Genomic DNA, 18,280 nt, shown 5'->3' with positions numbered 1-18,280 from the left:
AGCATGGCACATTGGAGCACATTGGCACCTTTCACATTTTTTTACCTGCCAAGTCATGGTTGGACCGTGCTGTATCTCAAGATGCTGTCTCATCACTCACTCCCTGTAAGCCTACTTGGGCACAGCATCTCTGCCTTGTCTTGCCTTTTTGTTTCTAGGCCCCTCAGCTGAAGCCTGCAGTCCTCCTGTCCTGACTTACCCTTTATCAGGCAGCTAGTCATGGTTGTCAGTGGTCATCAGTCAATGACTGGCCATGGTGTTGTAAGGCACTGTGCTACATCAATCTCACACCTACACCACACCTACACCAGCAGCCTACTTGGAAACCATACTCTCCGTGCCTCAATTGAACAGCCTGGTTCAAAGTCTAAGGGGGATTGTCCTCAATCAAGTCGAGGCACCCACCCTTCAGCTAGGGCTCCCTGTACAGTAAGTCAAGAGCAGCCTCCAGTATCAGTCCAGGGGCTTGGACACAGTCAGGTTGAGGTGGTCAGGGTGCCTGTATCTCTAATTTCTGGGGTGTCTGTATCTCTACCATCCAGGGAGTGGGTCATGGTCAGCTCTTTGGTTCCCGGGGAACCAGGGGTATGTCTGTGTGTTCTGAGGAAATGTTAACTTTGATTTCTCTCCACAGATGTTGCCAGATTTGCTGAGCTTTTCCAGCAATTTCTGGTTTTGTTTATGTCTGTGAGGATGGGGGGCTTCAATTATGTCCAATGAAAGGCTGTTCAAAGGGCAACAGCATCAAGCATATACCTCCCCCCACCACCCCCCCCCCTCCTCCGACCCCACACAGTACAGGGAAAAGATACCTACCTGCTGGATATGAACCTGAGGCATTTACTCACTGAGTGGAATCAGATCCTGGCCCCAGGCTCCCTTCACCACATCAAGCAGCATCAGGAACCAATTCCATTGACAGCTTCGATGCCCAAGCCACTGTATTGCTGTCTGGAAAGATTCACCCTAATTGCCAAAATTGCAAGTACCTTCCAAGGTTCACACAGTTCACCTCCACACTTAGAACAATGAAACCTTGCGTAGTGCAAAGGATTGTGAGACTCGGTTCCTTCAATCTTTTAGTTGCTGCTGGACAGACATTCACTCTCACAGCCAATGATGAAACGTGGACATATATTTACAAATATGAGAACGAATTTCCAAAGAAGTATTACACATGGCATTTCTATGCTCTCAGAAGATTATCTTCTTCCTTTCCCTCCTACTATATCCCTAACCCTGACTTAACCCTAACCGGAACTCTAACCTTAACCCTAACCCAACCCTGACCCTAATAGTAATCCAAACCCTAACCCAAAACTTGAGGCTAACCCTGACACTGGCACTGATCTTAACCCCACCCCAACCTTAACCCTGATGTTGACATTGACCCTAATCCTAATCCTGGCTTTAACCCTACCCCTGACCCTAACCCAAACCCTGACCCTAAACCTAACGGTAATCCTAACCTAATCCTGACCCTAATCCTAATTCTAATCCTGACCCTAACTCCGACCCTGACCCTGACACTAACCCTAACCCTGACCCGAAACTGACCCTGACCCTAACTTTGACTCTGACCCTAATCCTGACATGAACCCTAGCCCTGACCCTGAACCTAATGCTAATCCTGACCCTAATCGTAACTCTAATCCTAACCCTAAGCTCGACCTCGGCACTAACCCTAGCCCTGAACCTAACTTTAGCACTGACCCTTACCCTAAACCTGACCCTAGCCCTGACCCTAACCCTAGCTCTGACTCTGATCATAGCCCTGATCCTAACCCTAGCACTGACTCTAGCCCTAACTCATACCCTGACCCTGACCCTAATGCTGACCCCAGCCCTGACCCTAACCCTAGCCTTGAGCCTAACCCTAACTCTAATGCTGACCCTAGCCCTGACCCTAATCTTAGCTCTGAGCCGAACCCTAACTCTAGCCCTGACCCTAGCCCTGACCCTAAGCCTGACTCATCACATCTACATCCCCTGACATTCTCACATATAAAGGGTTAAAGATCAGCAATGTTAACAGTACATGGGCAGCAGCAGTAAAGGGTCTGTAGCACAGCAATAGACAATGACTCTTATTTTGTTTTGAAACATAAGCAATTTAGTCATCATGAGTAGTCTCAATCCTCATTGGACAGGGTCATTTCCCTGTCCTTGGTGGGGGGTGAGGAGCCGAATATCAGGGAGTCACTGCCCATCTTCCCACTCTTCACTGTACTGTCGGCTGTTTACTCCTGGAATTAGACAAATAGAGGAACTGAGTGAGATAGAAGAGGGTGGCACAGCTGATGGTGCTGGTGTAGGTGGGAGAGAGATGGTGAGGTGCCCCAAGTGAGTGAATTGACAGATCAGAGGGCATGCAGGGTTAGTGGTGTGTGGGATTTAGAACGGTAAGATTGAGTGAGAGAAGGCACGTAGTGAAAATGGTGGAGCATGGTTCTTGGTAGCAGGTGAGTGCAGGAGCGGAGATAGAGGGAGTGTGAGGGTGCAGAGGGAAGACGGAGCTTTGACCGCTGTGCCATACACTGATGGACATTGAGACAGCTGGTGACTTCAGACTGAACTGGCAAGCTTCCTCTGCCAGTCCTGGGGGTAGAGGGTGGGCCTCTTCTGCAGCATCCTGTCCACCAGAACTTACAGGAACCCTGTCCACAAAGCGGGAGACCAGTTCCTCTTTATGGGCCACACCAGGCAGCTCTGGACTGGCAGCACTTGACCAGTTGCACGGTGGGCTTTTAAAGTTGGTACTGGTGCCAGGAATCCCAGGATATCTGTGCAGTGGTGTGGACAGTTGCAGGGGCATTGTTGACAAAGTGAGTTTGCGACTGTTCAGGGTCCAGCTTCACTGTGGGAGCCTGTGCCCTGTCCTTCTTGTCAGAATGGGTCACTAGGGAACTTTACACCCAGCCACTCCGAGCAATAGTGGGTTAGGGCTACATTACACAATTGTAAACTCTTAGTTACCACCTGACCATCAGCACTGAAAGAGGCACTGGTTAGCAATGTTGGCAATATGCACTGCCTGGGAGGACAGTAGAGGCAGGAAACCTCACCACCTTTAAGAATTTTCTGGATGAGCACGTGCAGTGTCATAATAATCAGGTAAATGGGCCAAGTGCTGGAACTTTGGATTAATGTAGATAGGTGTCGTATACACCCGCTGGACTAAAGGGTCTCTTCTGTGCTTTCACCTTTTGGTTGCAGATGGTCTGTGTTAGTGCTAATTTCCGCATCGGCCTTCCTTGCACCCCTTCACTTCATCGACATGTCCTTCTGCTCTTTTCTCCCTCGTGTACTTACCCAATGTCATTGTAAAACTGTCAAACATGGCTGCGATCTCACTGTATTGCTGGGTCTGTGGTAACTGCACATCCATGTTAGCTTGTTATGTAAGCAGACACTCTAACCACTTCCGTTCATCTTCGCAGGTCAAAATAGAAAAGGAGAAAGTGATGGTCCGAGCAAGTAAACAGGTAACAGTGTCTTTATGAGGTTTGTCCTTCGATTTGTTCTTGGGGTGAATCCAGGCTCAGATTGTTGAAATGAAAATCTCACCTTACTACCCTTGAACTGGAATACACCAACTGGGTTTGCGTGAGATCACCTCACACTGAGTGCCCTCAGGTCCTCACAACAAAACCTGTCCCAGCCATTGCATCTGATCATCAATTTGTACAGTATAGCCTAAAGCCATTTCGTCCATGGTATCTCTACCAGCCCTTTGAAACAGGTATACCCTTGCCCCACCCCTCACTCTTTCTCCACAATAATTTTTCTCTTTTTTAAGAATTTATCCAATCCGATTGAATGAGTGCCCATTGAACTTGCTTCCACCACTGTCCTTTCAGATAGCACACTCCAGGCCCTAGCTCGCTTAGTAAAGGAATCTCCTAAAAGAAAAGCAAAGTACTGAGGAAGCTGGAAAACTGCAACAAAACCTGAAAGTGATGGAGAAGCTCAGCAGGTCTGGCAGCATCTAGGGAGGGACGGAGAGAAAGACACACACACACACAGTTAACGTTTTGAGTTCAACATGGCTTTCCTCTTTTACTTGCAACTAACCTGACCAGAAGGTATCGGTTATTCTTCTCTTTGAGAGGGGTGAAAACACACCATTCAGAATAAAGCAGTGGCTTTTCCAATTTAGTGTTGGGGTTCTATTTGTGCAGCACCTGTTCCCACACTATGCTACGGCTGAGTTGAACCTCCAGCCCTCTGCCTCTCAACTCCTTAAATGCTCAATCCCTCAACTCCTCCATCCCTCCACCACTCCTCCACTCTCCAACCCTCCACCAAAAGGCTGTGGAGACCAGTTCATTGAGTATATTTAAAATAGAATCGATAAATTCTTGATTGCCAAGGGGATTAAAGGTCTTGGGAATTAAGTGGGAAAATTGGATTGAAAAACCTATCAGCCATGATTTAATTGGGGAGCCAATTTGATGGGCCGAATGGTCTAATTTCTGCTTCTATGGTCTTATGGTCCACCACACAACTCTTCCATTCCCCAACTCCTCACCCTTCTACCTCTCAACCCCTCCAACTCTCAACTCCTCCGTTCCTCAACCCCCTCACCCCAATCCTTCTACCCTTTTAACTCCACAACTCCTTGACTCCTTAACTCTTTCACCTCTCAACTCTTCCACCCCTCAATCTCTCAATCTCTCTCCCCTCAACCCCTGCACCCCTCAATTCCTCTCTCTTCAGCAGGGCTGAAACCTCCAAGCTGTTTGTACTGCCAGACTCAGTGATGCCCACTAGTGGTTGCACTGTGTCACTAACTCTGACCAAAAGCAACATTCTGCACAGCAGATGTGGGAAATTTGAATCTTAAAAGAGAAAAAAAAGAGATGAAAGGGCAACTTGAAAGGTTAACCCTCTTTATCTCTCCAAACTCGTTGAATGGTTGCAATATCTTCTGTTTTTCTGACATGCTCTAAATGTAGAGCACGCTTATTCTGTTACTTGCTGCTTTAGTCTGTCACTGATTTGAGAGGCTGTGGTCTCAATCGAAATCCAGAACTATTTGAAATCTTGATTTTGAATGTTCCTTCAATAAAAGTTCAACCCTCAGTCCAAATTGCACTGTTACCAGATGTGTCATTCATTGAGTTTTTTTTGTGTGATACTGGGTTTTGAGGAGAAAAGGTGCATTGCTTTGAATACTGACAGCTGACTGCTTCTGGTGGGATTGTTCTCTTATACAACACACATGCTACAGCTCAGCTGGAGTCCTGTGTACAACTCTAGTCGCCACACCGTAGGAAGGATGTGAATATATTGGAAAGTGTGCACAAGGGGTTAATGGGAATGTTCCAAGGATAAGGAATCTCAGTGATGAGGGTAGATTGGAGAGTGTGGAACTGTCCTCCTTGGAGAGAAAGAAAGCTAACAGGAGATCTGATAAAAGTTTTCAGAATCATAAGGGCACCGGACCGAGCCCACAGGGAGTAATTGTTATGGTTCGCGAGGGGATTACAAGAAGACACAGATTTAAAGAGATTTGTAAAAGAAGCAATGTTAATTGGAGAGAGAGCATTCTGACAGAATGTGTATAAAGGGTCTGGGATGCACTGCCCTGAAGTATGATGGAGGTAGGTTCAATTGAGATGTTAGTGGATGCTTATTTGAATAGGAATATTGTGCAAGGGTTATGGGGGCACGGCAGGAGAATGACATTGAGACTTGCTCATTTGGAGAGCTGGTACATATACAGAATGGCTTACTGTTGCACCACAACACTTCCATGATTCTTCTGTAGGGATTGGATTCATACACAGCACTGTCTCACCACATTGTCGGCTCCGATCAGCACAGAACCAGCTGAAGCTCTCCATCCCAGAATTGTTGCCATTGTGATTTTGTCATCTGTCCTTTCGCTCCCAGGCTCTTCAGTCACAAAAGAGGGTGAAACGGATGTCAAGGTGTGCAACTCTGAGTGACAGTAGCTTCAGCAACACCAGTGTGCTCATCATTGGCTCAGGTAACTGTGCAAGTGTGTGTGTGTGTGTGTGTGTGTGTTGTGGGGTTGGGGAAAATGAAAGGATTGAGAACTTCAGCTTAAAAGAAATAAACATTTGCGTTTATATAGCAACCTTCATGACCTAAGAAAGTTCCAAAGACCAACCCCCCACCCCCCCATGACCAACTGAGTACTTTTTGAAGTGCTGTAACTGTATGACACTGGCTAACCAGGAACACTGCAAGTGCCACAAAAGGCAATATAATAATGACCAGATATAATCTGGTTTTTGGATGTTAAAGAGAACATTGAACTTAGGGGGAAAGTATATAAATTGTGCAAAGGTGAGTGACCGGTCAAATGACTGGTTAGAATATAAAGAAGTGTGGAGAATGACTAAACATTATTAATCAGGAGGAAGAAATTATAGAATGAGAGGAAGTTAGCCAGGAATTTGAAATCAGGTAGCTAGACTTTCTATAGGTATTTAAAAAGGAAAATAGTAGGTAAGGTGAGTGTTGGTCCTCTGGAGGGTGAGAATGGGAAAGTAATAGGAGATAATAAAGAAAAAGCAGATGCAGTTATTAAATGTTTTCCTTTTGTCTTCACTGATCCAAACCATCCTCGTGATAACTGTAACTCATCAGCTTGAAGGAAGAGAGGAACCTGGTGAAATTATAATCTTTAGGGAAGCAGCACTGAGTAAATGGTTAGGGGTTGATAAATCTCCAGATCCACAAGGACTTCGTCCCAAGGTCTTAAAAATGATAATTAATGAGGCATTGGATCCGTTGTTGTCAACTTCCCAAAATTAATTTGTATCTGAAACAGTTGCATCAAACTGTAAAAGTAGTAAGTATAACTTTCACCAAACGTTTCTTTTCAGGGTGGGTGGACATGATGAAAGGTTTCTTTAGGAGTCTGTGCTGGGGGCTCAACCTTGTACAACTTATATCAATGCAAGAGGCTACATTTGCAGAAGACATCAAGATTGGATGGAACAGGTTGCATAGGTGACATAACAAGGATGCAGATCAATATAGTTGAGTGGGTGAGCAAAAATCTGTTAGGAGTACAATGTGACAAAATGTTCACTTTGACAGGAAGAATGAAAAAACAGAGTACTTTTTAAAGGAGAATATTTGCAGAATTCTGAGGTACAGAGGGATTGAAGTGTTCTAGCAAATGAGTCACAAGTGGTTAGGATTGTGGAACAGCAAGTGATTAAGAAATCTAATGGGATGTTTTCCTTCATTATGAGAGAGTTTGAACATAAAGGTAAGGATGTTATGCTTCAATTATACACATCATTGGTGACACCACATCTCTCATGCTCTCCTTATTAAAGGAAGGATAGCAATGCATTTGGAGGTGGTTCAGAGGAGGTTTATTGGATTGATACCCGGTATGAATGGGTTGTCTTATGAGGAAAGATGAGACAGACTTGGTTTGTATTCACTGGAGTTTAGAAGAGTGAGGGGATGATTTGATTGAAGTTTACAAGATCCGGAAAATTCTTGAAAAGTTGGATGTGGAAAAGATGCTTCCCTGTGTGATTGAGTCACACCATTTCAAAATTAAGGGACAAAAATGAGGAACTTTTTTAATTGAGGGGGTTTGAACTTTTGGAAGTCTCTGACTCAGAAGGTGGTGGAGGCAAAGTGGTTGAATGGTGTTAAAGCCAGGTTAGCCAGATACTTATTGGAGAGGGACCTAGGGTTCTTGGGGTAGATGGGAATGAGGAATTCTGAACACCAGCAAATCAGCCATGATCTTAGTGAATGGCTGAACAGGCCTGCAGAGCTGAAAGGCCTTCTCCAATGTCTATTTCATCTGGTCATACTGAATCATAGAAACCCTTCAGTGTGGAAGCAGGCTATTTGGCCTATTGAGTCCACACCGACCCTTGAAGAGCATCCCACACAGACCCATCCCTCGACCCTATCCCTGTTGCCCTGCATTTCCAATGGCAAATCTGCCTAAGCTGCACATCCCTGGACACTCTGGACAATTTAGCATTGCCAACCCAGCTAACCTGCACATCTTTGGACATTTATTCATGTGTTGATCAACAGATAAATATTGGTATGTTTTTCTATAAAACAGTGCCACTGAATCTTCCACATCTGCATGCAGGACCTCAGTTTAATGTCTCATGCGAAAGATGTGCTGTCAACTTCTCAGAAGCCATGCACTGTAGCATCAGCCAAGGGGGTATATTTTAATCTCTAGAGTGAGGCCAGAGCTTCAAGGACAGAATGTTACCATTGGATCTACAGCTGATATTCGAATCAAAGACAAGCCACAGTGTGATAACAGACTTCAGATCAATGTGCTAAAGTGTCTCTGTCCATAAGAATATTAAAACACAGGGAGCATCTATCTTGATCAAGGAAACAGAGTGTTTCCTGTACTGAATCAAGGCACAAGCCCCATGAGACAAGGAATGACAAGAGAAACAATCAGTTAAGTGTAATTCAAGGAGTAATAGGGTCACATTCAGATTAGTTGTCTTATGAACAATACAGCATGCAGTGCAGAGGACGTAGATTCTATGCAAACCGATTAGGAGATAACATAAAATAGTGTAAATCTAGCCGAATTATGACAAACAGCAAAGAAAGAGTAAAGATGGCTTGAGAAGCAAAATGGAAATATAAAAATAAGCTTACAGAGATTATTACAAATGGAAAAAAAGTATAGTTTGGGGTTAATGGAATCCTTAAGAAGAGATCAGGGTAATATTGAAAATTAAAATAAGCAAATGACAGACTTCTTGAATAATTACTTCAGTTTTCATAATTGATGAAGAGGACAACATACCTGAGCTTCCAGGGAAATGAATAATATGTCAAGAACAGAGTTCGTGGAAGTTAGTGCTGCTAACTGCTGTCTGTTTCTGAATTCGGAACAATTCCCATTTACCCTGACCTACACTGGGTCTCAGTAGACCATCATCTTGGTTTTACAGTTCTCAGAAACTTTGCATCCTCACCTCTCCATACAACTGGAGCCTCAAACATCCTCAAACCTTAGCATAACCTTGTTAATTTCCATTGCCCTACATTGACAAGTGGCAGTGCCTTCAGCCATTTTACTCGTAAACACCTATCTAAACCTCACCACACACTGTCTCTCACCTTGTTTAAAACATTCCTTAAAATCTATCTCTTTTGACCAACATTTGATTTCCTGTCCCAAAACTTCCTTCACTGGTTTAGCGCCGATTCCATCTGTGTTTTTGTGAAATGCCAAGCTATAGTATATGAAGTGAAAAGTGCTCTATGAAGACAAATTCATTCACAGGATGTGGGTATCACTGGCAAAGTCAGGATTTATTACCCATCCCTAATTGCCCAGAGGGCAGTTAAGAGTCAACTATATGCACCCTATAGCAATATCCCATATCACATGTAGGCAGATTTCCTTCCCTGACAGGAGGAGAGGCTAAAGGACATGAGTGAACTAAGATTTTGTTTTTGGGGACAATATTGATTACAGTAGGCCAGTCCTTTATTCCAGATTTTATTGATTTGACATCTTGTGGCCTACCATGGTGGGATGTGAACCTATGTCCCCAGGCCTGGGGCTCTCAATTGCTAGCCCAGTAACATTACCATTACACTGTCACTTCCCCCTAGTGGGTGCTACTAGTATCTCGTTCATGGCAGTGAGTGGAAGCTAATTGTTTGTTTGTGTTCAATCCCCTCCCTAAGGCCCTGCAGGACTGGTCTGTGCAGAAACACTGAGACAGGAAGGCTTCACAGAACGCATTGTCATGTGCACCATGGAGACACACCTGCCTTATGACAGACCTAAACTAAGTAAGGTTTGTATCTGTATCTAAAACCCACCCCAGCCTAATGTGATGGCACATGCGAACAAATACAACCAACTCTTGTTTGCGAATACTGGACTGTGCTGGATAGCTGGTATTTCCAGACAAGAATCTGTGACAGTCAAAGAGATGAATGTATTGACTCAGGAGGTTGTGCAGTGTAGACACACAAGAATGAGTCTGGGATTAAAAAGGATTAAATGAAGTGGGTGGCCCGCATAAATTTGTCTTGCATTCCCTTGAAGGTTGAGGCTGGTCTAATTAAAGTTCTCAAGTGATTTGATAGGCTACTTCAGCAGAAACTATTTTGCCTGGGATAGGAGTGCAGGAAAGGAGGATATAATAAAATATGAGCTGGGCATTTTAGTAGTGGAATTTTTCTGTCTAGCTATTTTAATTTGAAATCTAGAACTCCCTTCCATCAAAAGGCCACTGGATTCTGAGATATTTGGAACTTTCAGGACTGAGTTGAAGAGGCTTGTAGTAGATCAGCATTCTGTGCGATCCGGCGCTATGGTAAGGCAGTCCAGATCTCATTGAATAGCAGAATAGACATGAGGAACTGAATGGTCCAATTTCATTCCCATATTCCAAGGAGTGCACTAACAGTCAGTCACAGAAGATGACAGGGGATTGGTCTCCATTGCACCCTGTGCCAACTTAAGCTCGTTTATAAAGGCTGAACTGTGTTGATTATTCCTCATTTCTTGTCACATTTATTCCTTTTTATGAACAGCTTAGAATCCCCATAGCGTGGAAACAGGCCCTTCAGCCTAACAGGTCCGCACCAACTCTCCAAAGAGCAACTCTATATTCTATATTCACCCCTGACGAATGCACCTAACCTACATACCCCTGAACACTATGGGCAATTTAGCTTGGCCAATTCACCCTAACCTGCACATCTTTAGACCATGGGAGGAAACCAGAGCACATGGAGGAAACCCAAACAGACACAGGAAGAATGTGCAAACTCCACACAGACAGTCACCTGAGATTGGGATTGAACCCAGGTCCCTGGTGCTGTGAGACAACGGTGCTAACCATTGAGCCACCATGCCACCCTTCTTTTTATTATTTTTATTTCCTCCTGTCTGGAAGTGACAGGAACTCACAGCCTTGGGTCATCTATATTATCAAGGAGCCTTTCTTTATGCATTATTGCTCTCAGAAAATACCAGCAGGTTATGAACATAAGACAGAACAACAGGAGGAAGCTGTGTGGCCCATCGAGCCTTCATTCCTATTCAGTAAGGTTGAATCTTGGCCACATTTCCACTTTGCTGTCTGTTCCCCATAAATCTGAGCCTCCCTTGCGGATCAAAGATCTGTCTAACACAGACTTCAATACATTCAGTGACGCAGCTTCCAAAACTATCCACAGATTCCTGGCACTCTGAGAAGTGAAATTCCTCCTCATTTCCATTATAAGATAACAGTGTAATTCCTACAATTGAACCTGCCTCCACCATAGTCTCAGGTTGTAAACTCCAGACCTCAACCACCACTGCATGAAAAACACTTTTCTTTATGACACTTACTTTAAATCTGTGCATTTTTGTGCTCAAGTGCAGACAATGTCTCCCTGTTGAATCTGTAGGGCAGTCCAGGATTCTGACTCAGCCACAATGAAAGGGCACTGATATGGGTCTAAGTTAGAATAGTGTAACATTTGGAGAGGCAATTACAGCTGATACACTTACTGCTTGTCATTCTAGATGGTGAAAGTACAGAGTTTGAGCAGTATTATCAAGTTCAACGAGAGTGCAGTGTCACTTTGTATATGCGTCTTTCCCATGGCTCTTTATAAATCTTGTTTTAACAAAGAAAGATATCAGAATTGTACATTACATAATTCTTCATCTTGTGGAAGGCTGGACCTCTCATGTCTGTGAGAGGAGTAGTGAGCTTTGCACCATTGGGATTGAATGCTTGTTTGTGTCACAGTGTTCATAGCCATCTCTTGTGTTTTCAGTCCCTCGAGTGTCAGGCTGAGCAGATAACACTACGTTCCAAAGAATTCTTATCCCAATATGACATTGAGGTGCAAACAGAGAGGGAGGTGAGTGAACAACAGAGCTGACCAAACAACTGTTTCATTTCTTTCTGATAATGTAGTCCTTCCTCAGTATAAAACTCAGTATTACTCTCCGTCCTCATTACAAGTCTCAGCTATATCCTCCAGCCTCATTACAATTCTCAGCTATATCCTCCAGCCTCATTACAATTCTCACCCATAACCTCCACCCTCATTACAATTCTCAGCCATATCCTCCACCCTCATTATAATTCTCAGCCATATCCACCACCGTCATTACCATTCTTAGCTATATCCTCCATCCTCATTACGATTCTCAGCCATATCCTCCATCCTCTTTAAATTCTCAGCCATCTTCTCAACCTCATTACAATTCTCAGCCATAACCTTCAACCTCATTACAGTTCTCAGCCACATCCTTCACTCTCATTACAATTCTCAGCCATATCCTCCACCCTCATTATAATTCTCAGCCATATCCTCCACCTTCATTACAATTCTCAGCCATATCCACCTCCCTCATTACAATTCTCAGCCATATTCTCCACCTCATTACAATTCTCTGCCATATCCTCCACCCTCATTACAATTCTCTGCCATATCCTCCACCCTCATTACAATTCTCAGCTATATCCTCCATCCTCATTACAATTCTCAGCTATATTCTCCATCTCATTACAATTCTCAGCCATATCCTCCACCCTCATTACAATTCTCAGCTATATCCTCCATCCTCATTACAATTCTCAGTGATAACCTCCACCTTCATTACAATTCTCAGCCATATCCTCCACCCTCATCACAATTCTCAGTGATAACCTCCACCTTCATTACAATTCTCAGCCATATCCTCCACCCTCATTACAATTCTCAGCCATATCCTTCACCCTCATTACAATTCTCAGCCATATCCTCCACTCTCATTACAATTCTCAGTTATATCCTACACCCTCATTACAACTCTCATCTATATCCTCCACCCTCATTACAATTCTCAGCTATATCCTCCATCCTCATTACAATTCTCAGCTATATTCTCCATCTCATTACAATTCTCAGCCACAACCTTCACCGTCATTACAATTCTCAGCCATATCCTTCACTCTCATTACAATTCTCAGCCATATCCTCCACTCTCATTACAATTCTCTGTTATATCCTACACCCTCATTACAACTCTCATCTATATCCTTCACTCTCATTACAATTCCCAGTTATATCCTTCACCCTCATTAGAGTTTTCAGTAATATCCTCCTCCCTCATTACAATTCTCAGACATCCTTCAACCTTATTGTATTCTCATCTATATCCTCTACCCTCATTACAGTTCTCACATGTAACCTCCACCCTCATTACAATTTGCAGGAACACTTCACCATTTTCACAACATGCGTCCACTTTCACAAACATCCCATCTTTTAAATAATCCTTGGTAATACCATCAGCCATCATGATATCATCACTTTGATTTGGTTCTTAAAGATCATGTCCACCTTCGTTTTAACAATAATGCTTGTAATATGCTCTCATAAAATGCATTCATAGACCACTGTAATGAGATGTCCTGCTATTCTGAAAGTACTCTCATCCTTGAATATTGCTGAAAGGAGGAACTTGTAGCTGAAGGTTTTGCCTTGCACTCATCAGGATCCGTGCAAGAATGCCAAGTATCAAGCCCTCATAATCTATACCTACAGGAGGAAAGAATGTCAATTAGTTGCCATGTCAACTCCGATTCACTGAGACATTGCCTTCGAGAGAACAATAGGGAACTATAAGTTCCAAAGTTCTCAGATATTTTGAAACTGGCACAAGGCTTGAATGTATTTCAGAGAAGGGATTTCTGCAAATGAATACACGTCACTTCGAGCACATGTAAATGAGCCATGGTATGAGCTAAACTGATGTTCTTTGCTTGGTGCTTTCCCTATGTGGCCGGTCCCTGGACAATCAGAGATTACTCAATAATCAATTAGCAACTTTATTTCCTGCAGTATAAATTGTAGTGACAATTTGATTTGGTGTTCTTGCATCTTGTATAAGATTTGACTTGATTTGATTTAATGTCGTCACTTGTACCTAGGTAAAGTGAAAAGCTTTGTTTTGTGAGCAGTACAAGCAGATCATAGATGAAAAGCTTTGTCAATATGTCTCTACTTCTAATAATATTCAAACTCTCATTCTTAGTATACCCCTCCTGCAAAGTACCATACACTTAATAAGCCATCCCTTGCCATCCCTTTCCCAGAGGTGCTGGCCTGGAGCTCCAGAGACACCTGAATAGCCATTCCTCCCTTCTGAACTATGACAATCAGCAAGCTATTTGGCTGCAGTAGCAACAAAAGCAAGTCAGTTCCTGTTTCAACTCTCGCATATGAGTAAGTTCAAATGCTGGGACCTATGGAGCTGCTCTTAAATCTCGTGTGGGGCACCCATATAAGGAGAAGGTGTGAAACCATGGAACCAATCCTTGCTATAAAGGAAGGTTGTAATTCCCTTTATAACAGTGTATACCAAACTGACCTTCAGCTGTCCTTTGTTGCAGGTTCACTCAGTGGATGTGAAGAGTAAGGTAGTTCACTTTAAAGATGGACTCAAAATGGAGTACAACAAATTGCTGATCGCAACTGGGAGCAGGTGAGTTTATGTTTTTTTGACATTTTGCTTTTCCCATTTACCTCATGTGGTGGAGTGGGGGGTGGGTGTAGTGAAGAAAGCAGGAGATGGAGCACAAAGCTAGCGTTCCTTGATACACCAATGATAGCTTGACTGTTCTGAAAACACTCTGTGACAGGAAATGGGGCCTTGCCCCAGGACCTGACCCCATTATCCAAACTTAGATTGCTGTGTCATTGGAGTAAAACTGCTTGGAGGAGTGGTTCAAATCAACCTGTGATGGCAATGAAAATACTGTTCTCTCAATCAACACCATGAAATATTGGTGAACTAGATACTCGATGTTTATGGGGATGTTGATAGTGTAGAATGGCTGCCAAAAACAATACCCTCCAATTTGGTTTGAGGAATTCACTATCTGTAGATTGATACGTCGAGGCTGGGTCATTAAGTATATTCAAGGCTGAGATAGACACATTTTTAATCAGTAAGGGGATCAAGGGTTACAGGGATAAGGCAGGAATATGTCGTTCAGGATTACTAGATCACCATGATCTCATTGAATGGAGCAGCAGACTCTATGGGCTGAATGGACTACTTCTGCTCCTCTGTCTTACAGCCTTATAGGTAAATTCAATGTGGCAGTGCATGCCATCCCTATGTATTTTCAGCCTCTCTTTTCCATCCCCTTCTGTAAATATGCTACAAATCCATTTGGTCATGTGCTGGGGAGAGGGAAGGGCAGAGGATGCTGAGGAGTTTACTTTTTCTTTCATTGGGATTTGTACAGAGGTATGTAATTTGTGCTGAGCAAGGGGTACAAGTGCATAGCTCCTTGAAAGTGGACTCTCCGCTTGGCGAAGGTGGCGTTTAGCACGTTTGTCTTCATTGGTCAGAACATTGATTATAGGACGTTATGTTCCGCTGTACAGGACATTAGTGAGGCAACTTTTAAAATCCTGTGTACAATTCTGATCACCCTTCCACAGGAAGGATGTTGTTAAACTTGAGATGATGCAGAAAGAACTTACAAGGATGTTGCCAGGACTGGAGAGTTTGATTTATAGAGAGAGGCTGAAATGGCTGGGGCTATTTTCCCTGGAGCATTGGAGGCTGATGGGTGACCTTATAGAGGATTATAAAATCATGAGGGACATAGATAGGGTGAATAGCCAATATCTTTTTCCTAGGGTGGAGGAATCTAAAACTAGAGGGCACAGGTTTAAGGTGAGGGGTAAACTTTTCATAGAAAGGGTGGTGTGTGTATGGAATGAACTACCAGAGGAAGTGGTGGAGGCTGGTAAAATTACAACATTTAAAAAGTGCCCGGTTGGGTATATGAATGGGAAGAATTTAGAAGGATATGGGCTAAATGCTGGCAAATGGAACTAGATCAAATTGGGATAGCTGGTTGTCATGGACAGGATGGATTGAAGGATCTGTTTCGGTGCTATAGGTCTTGATGACTCTATGACTGCCCAATTATATACCTCACTCTAACTTCTCAAACTCTACAACTTTCTCTTTGTATGGCCTTGGCTTGGCAGCAGTTATACAAGGCACAATGGAGTGAGAATTAAGATTCTGCTTCGATCAGTGTGATGTTTGATAGGCTGCTAAGAGCTGGTGGGGAGTTGGGATAGTAATGTCACAGACAGTGGACATCCACACCAAGCCTTACACCAACTGCAGACTCCAATCATTAATGTCTGCTTTCAAAATTACTGTCCCCTCTGTTTATTCACGTAAATATTACACTACGACCTCAATTTATTGGGTCAGTGATGTGGAATCAGAGGTACCGTGTTGCTGAAAGATGCAAGGTTTGACAGCCACACTTTATTCCTTTTGCCCAGATTCCCTAACTGAAAGTCAGCCTAAAGTACAACCTACCAATCAGGGGAGACTTGCTTAAGGCCAGGAGGAGGTGGTAGAGATTGTGGGGAGGTTGTGGCAAAGTGTGATTGGAAGAATGGCTTTGTGATTGTGAGAGGAGAGCGCGAACTGATTGTGATGGATGGCGACGGAGAAGCTTGGGGAGGTCAGTGATCACAGAGTGTGGTTTGGATGTGGGGGAGGGATTGACAAAGTTGGCAATGATTGTCCAATTGCAGGGTTTGGAGTTACATAGGAGCTTGTGGTAAACACTCCTGGTCCTCCTGGCCCACAAGCAGTGCCGTAAAAATCGTAGCGTTATGGATCAGGACCAATGTTCTGTATATTTCAATTTGGATTGGGTAACTTTATGTTGCACTGTGTAGTCTTTCTAAGGATGTTGAGCAGCTACATTTGTGCAAATCTGAAAGGAACTGCCTCTGCTCTGAGACTTGGTTGTTACCATAATGTTACATTTGGATTGTTATGTGAGCATGCATCCACGCAGCTCAGGGAGATCTCTGATCAGCACTTTCTCATCTCCTGCTTTTTCCAAGTCTGAGAAACCTGGCCCAGGTGAGTTTATGAATAGAGACTTTGATTAATTGAAGACACACTGCCTCATAGGAAGGTTTCAGGGACTGATTTGCTTCCTGCCAGTGAGTTCTTTGTCCATCCTTGTCCTGTCAGCATTAATATTGGAAATGACTGGAAGCTTGGGTTCATGATTCAAAGGCTGAAAATTATTTACTGCAACTTGACCCAACTCCCTGCTCTGGGAGGTTAATGTACTTCCCTCCCCCCCCAGAAAAGTCTTACAGCATCAAAGGAAGCCGTTTGGCCCATTATGTCCTTGTCAATGCTTAGACCTAGCCAATCAGTTACCTTTTGTGCTTTCCCCAAGGCCCAGCAATGTTTTCTTGTCAAATATTTATCCAATTCTGCTTTGAATGTTATTGAGTTTGCTTCCATCATAAGAATTTCACATCATAAAGACAAGCTGCTCAAAAAAATTATTTTCTTGTACCCTGTTTGTTTTATTAACTTTAGTCTCAAATCTAGTTTCTAATTCAAATGCAAATGGACAGCAGTTCTCCTCATTTACTCTTTCAGCTCATTCATGTTGCCTTGACTATATCTCCCTAACACCCTAGCTTCTCTAGCATCTGCACATTGTTGGGTTCCTCATCCTTGGTATTGTTAATCTCCACCATATTCTTCTAAAGATCATGATTGGCCTACACTGTGGCAAATGGAACTGGACATCATCTTGAGCTGAGGCCTAACCAACGATTTTTAAAACAACAATCTGCTGTCCCATGTTGGACGAGAGATACATGGGTTGATCTTTGCTTTATTCTCAAGGATGAATCTGCGAAGGGGGAGGATAGTCTGCCCTGTGATTTCTGTGTGACTTTGTGTCTTTGAATGGAGGAGACAGAGTGGGAGGCCATGCAGAAACATCATACGACACCACAGAAATCAGAGAAACTTCATGATAATAGAGGAGGCTAATCAGCCCCTCCTGTCTATTCCAGTTGCCCAGCTTAATCCTGCCTTCCTGCTCTTCTCTCACCACATGGAGGCCTCATCCCCAGAGTCACAGCCTCATTCCTTATGTTTCAGACCTAAACCACTTCAGTGCCAAGGGGCAGACTTGGAGAACGTGTACCAGCTCAGGACACCCGAGGAGGCAAACTGCATCGCAAAACTAGCCAACGACAGGAACGCTGTTATAGTGGGAGCTTCCTTCATAGGTACGGCTTTTTGAATAATCCTTTCATCCAGTCAATCAGGAGTAAACTTATTCCAATATTTCCCAGAGAGTATTTAAGTCCACGATTTAAAACTGCTGCTTGTTGGAATTTCAGTTTCAAATTCAGGACTTGCAAAGTTAGAATATACAACTCTCACTTCTGACACTAACTGTTAGAGTTG

At 43.5% G+C, this 18,280-nt stretch overlaps 1 protein-coding gene across 2 annotated transcripts in view; it reads left to right on the top strand.

The window, feature by feature from the left end:
• Window positions 1–18,280, top strand: part of LOC132827395 (apoptosis-inducing factor 3) — a 131,980-nt gene that overhangs the window by 77,943 nt on the left and 35,757 nt on the right. For both annotated transcript variants that reach the window (XM_060844063.1, XM_060844062.1), the window contains exons 6-11: window positions 3,441–3,485; window positions 5,899–5,995; window positions 9,691–9,803; window positions 11,788–11,874; window positions 14,397–14,488; window positions 17,969–18,099. In XM_060844063.1, coding sequence (XP_060700046.1) covers window positions 3,441–3,485; window positions 5,899–5,995; window positions 9,691–9,803; window positions 11,788–11,874; window positions 14,397–14,488; window positions 17,969–18,099 — 565 coding nt within the window. The remainder of the gene's footprint in view (window positions 1–3,440; window positions 3,486–5,898; window positions 5,996–9,690; window positions 9,804–11,787; window positions 11,875–14,396; window positions 14,489–17,968; window positions 18,100–18,280) is intronic.

This window comes from Hemiscyllium ocellatum, chromosome 24, assembly GCF_020745735.1.
Source record: "Hemiscyllium ocellatum isolate sHemOce1 chromosome 24, sHemOce1.pat.X.cur, whole genome shotgun sequence".
Lineage (NCBI taxonomy): Eukaryota > Metazoa > Chordata > Chondrichthyes > Orectolobiformes > Hemiscylliidae > Hemiscyllium > Hemiscyllium ocellatum.
This window is presented reverse-complemented; position numbering and strand designations above follow the sequence as displayed.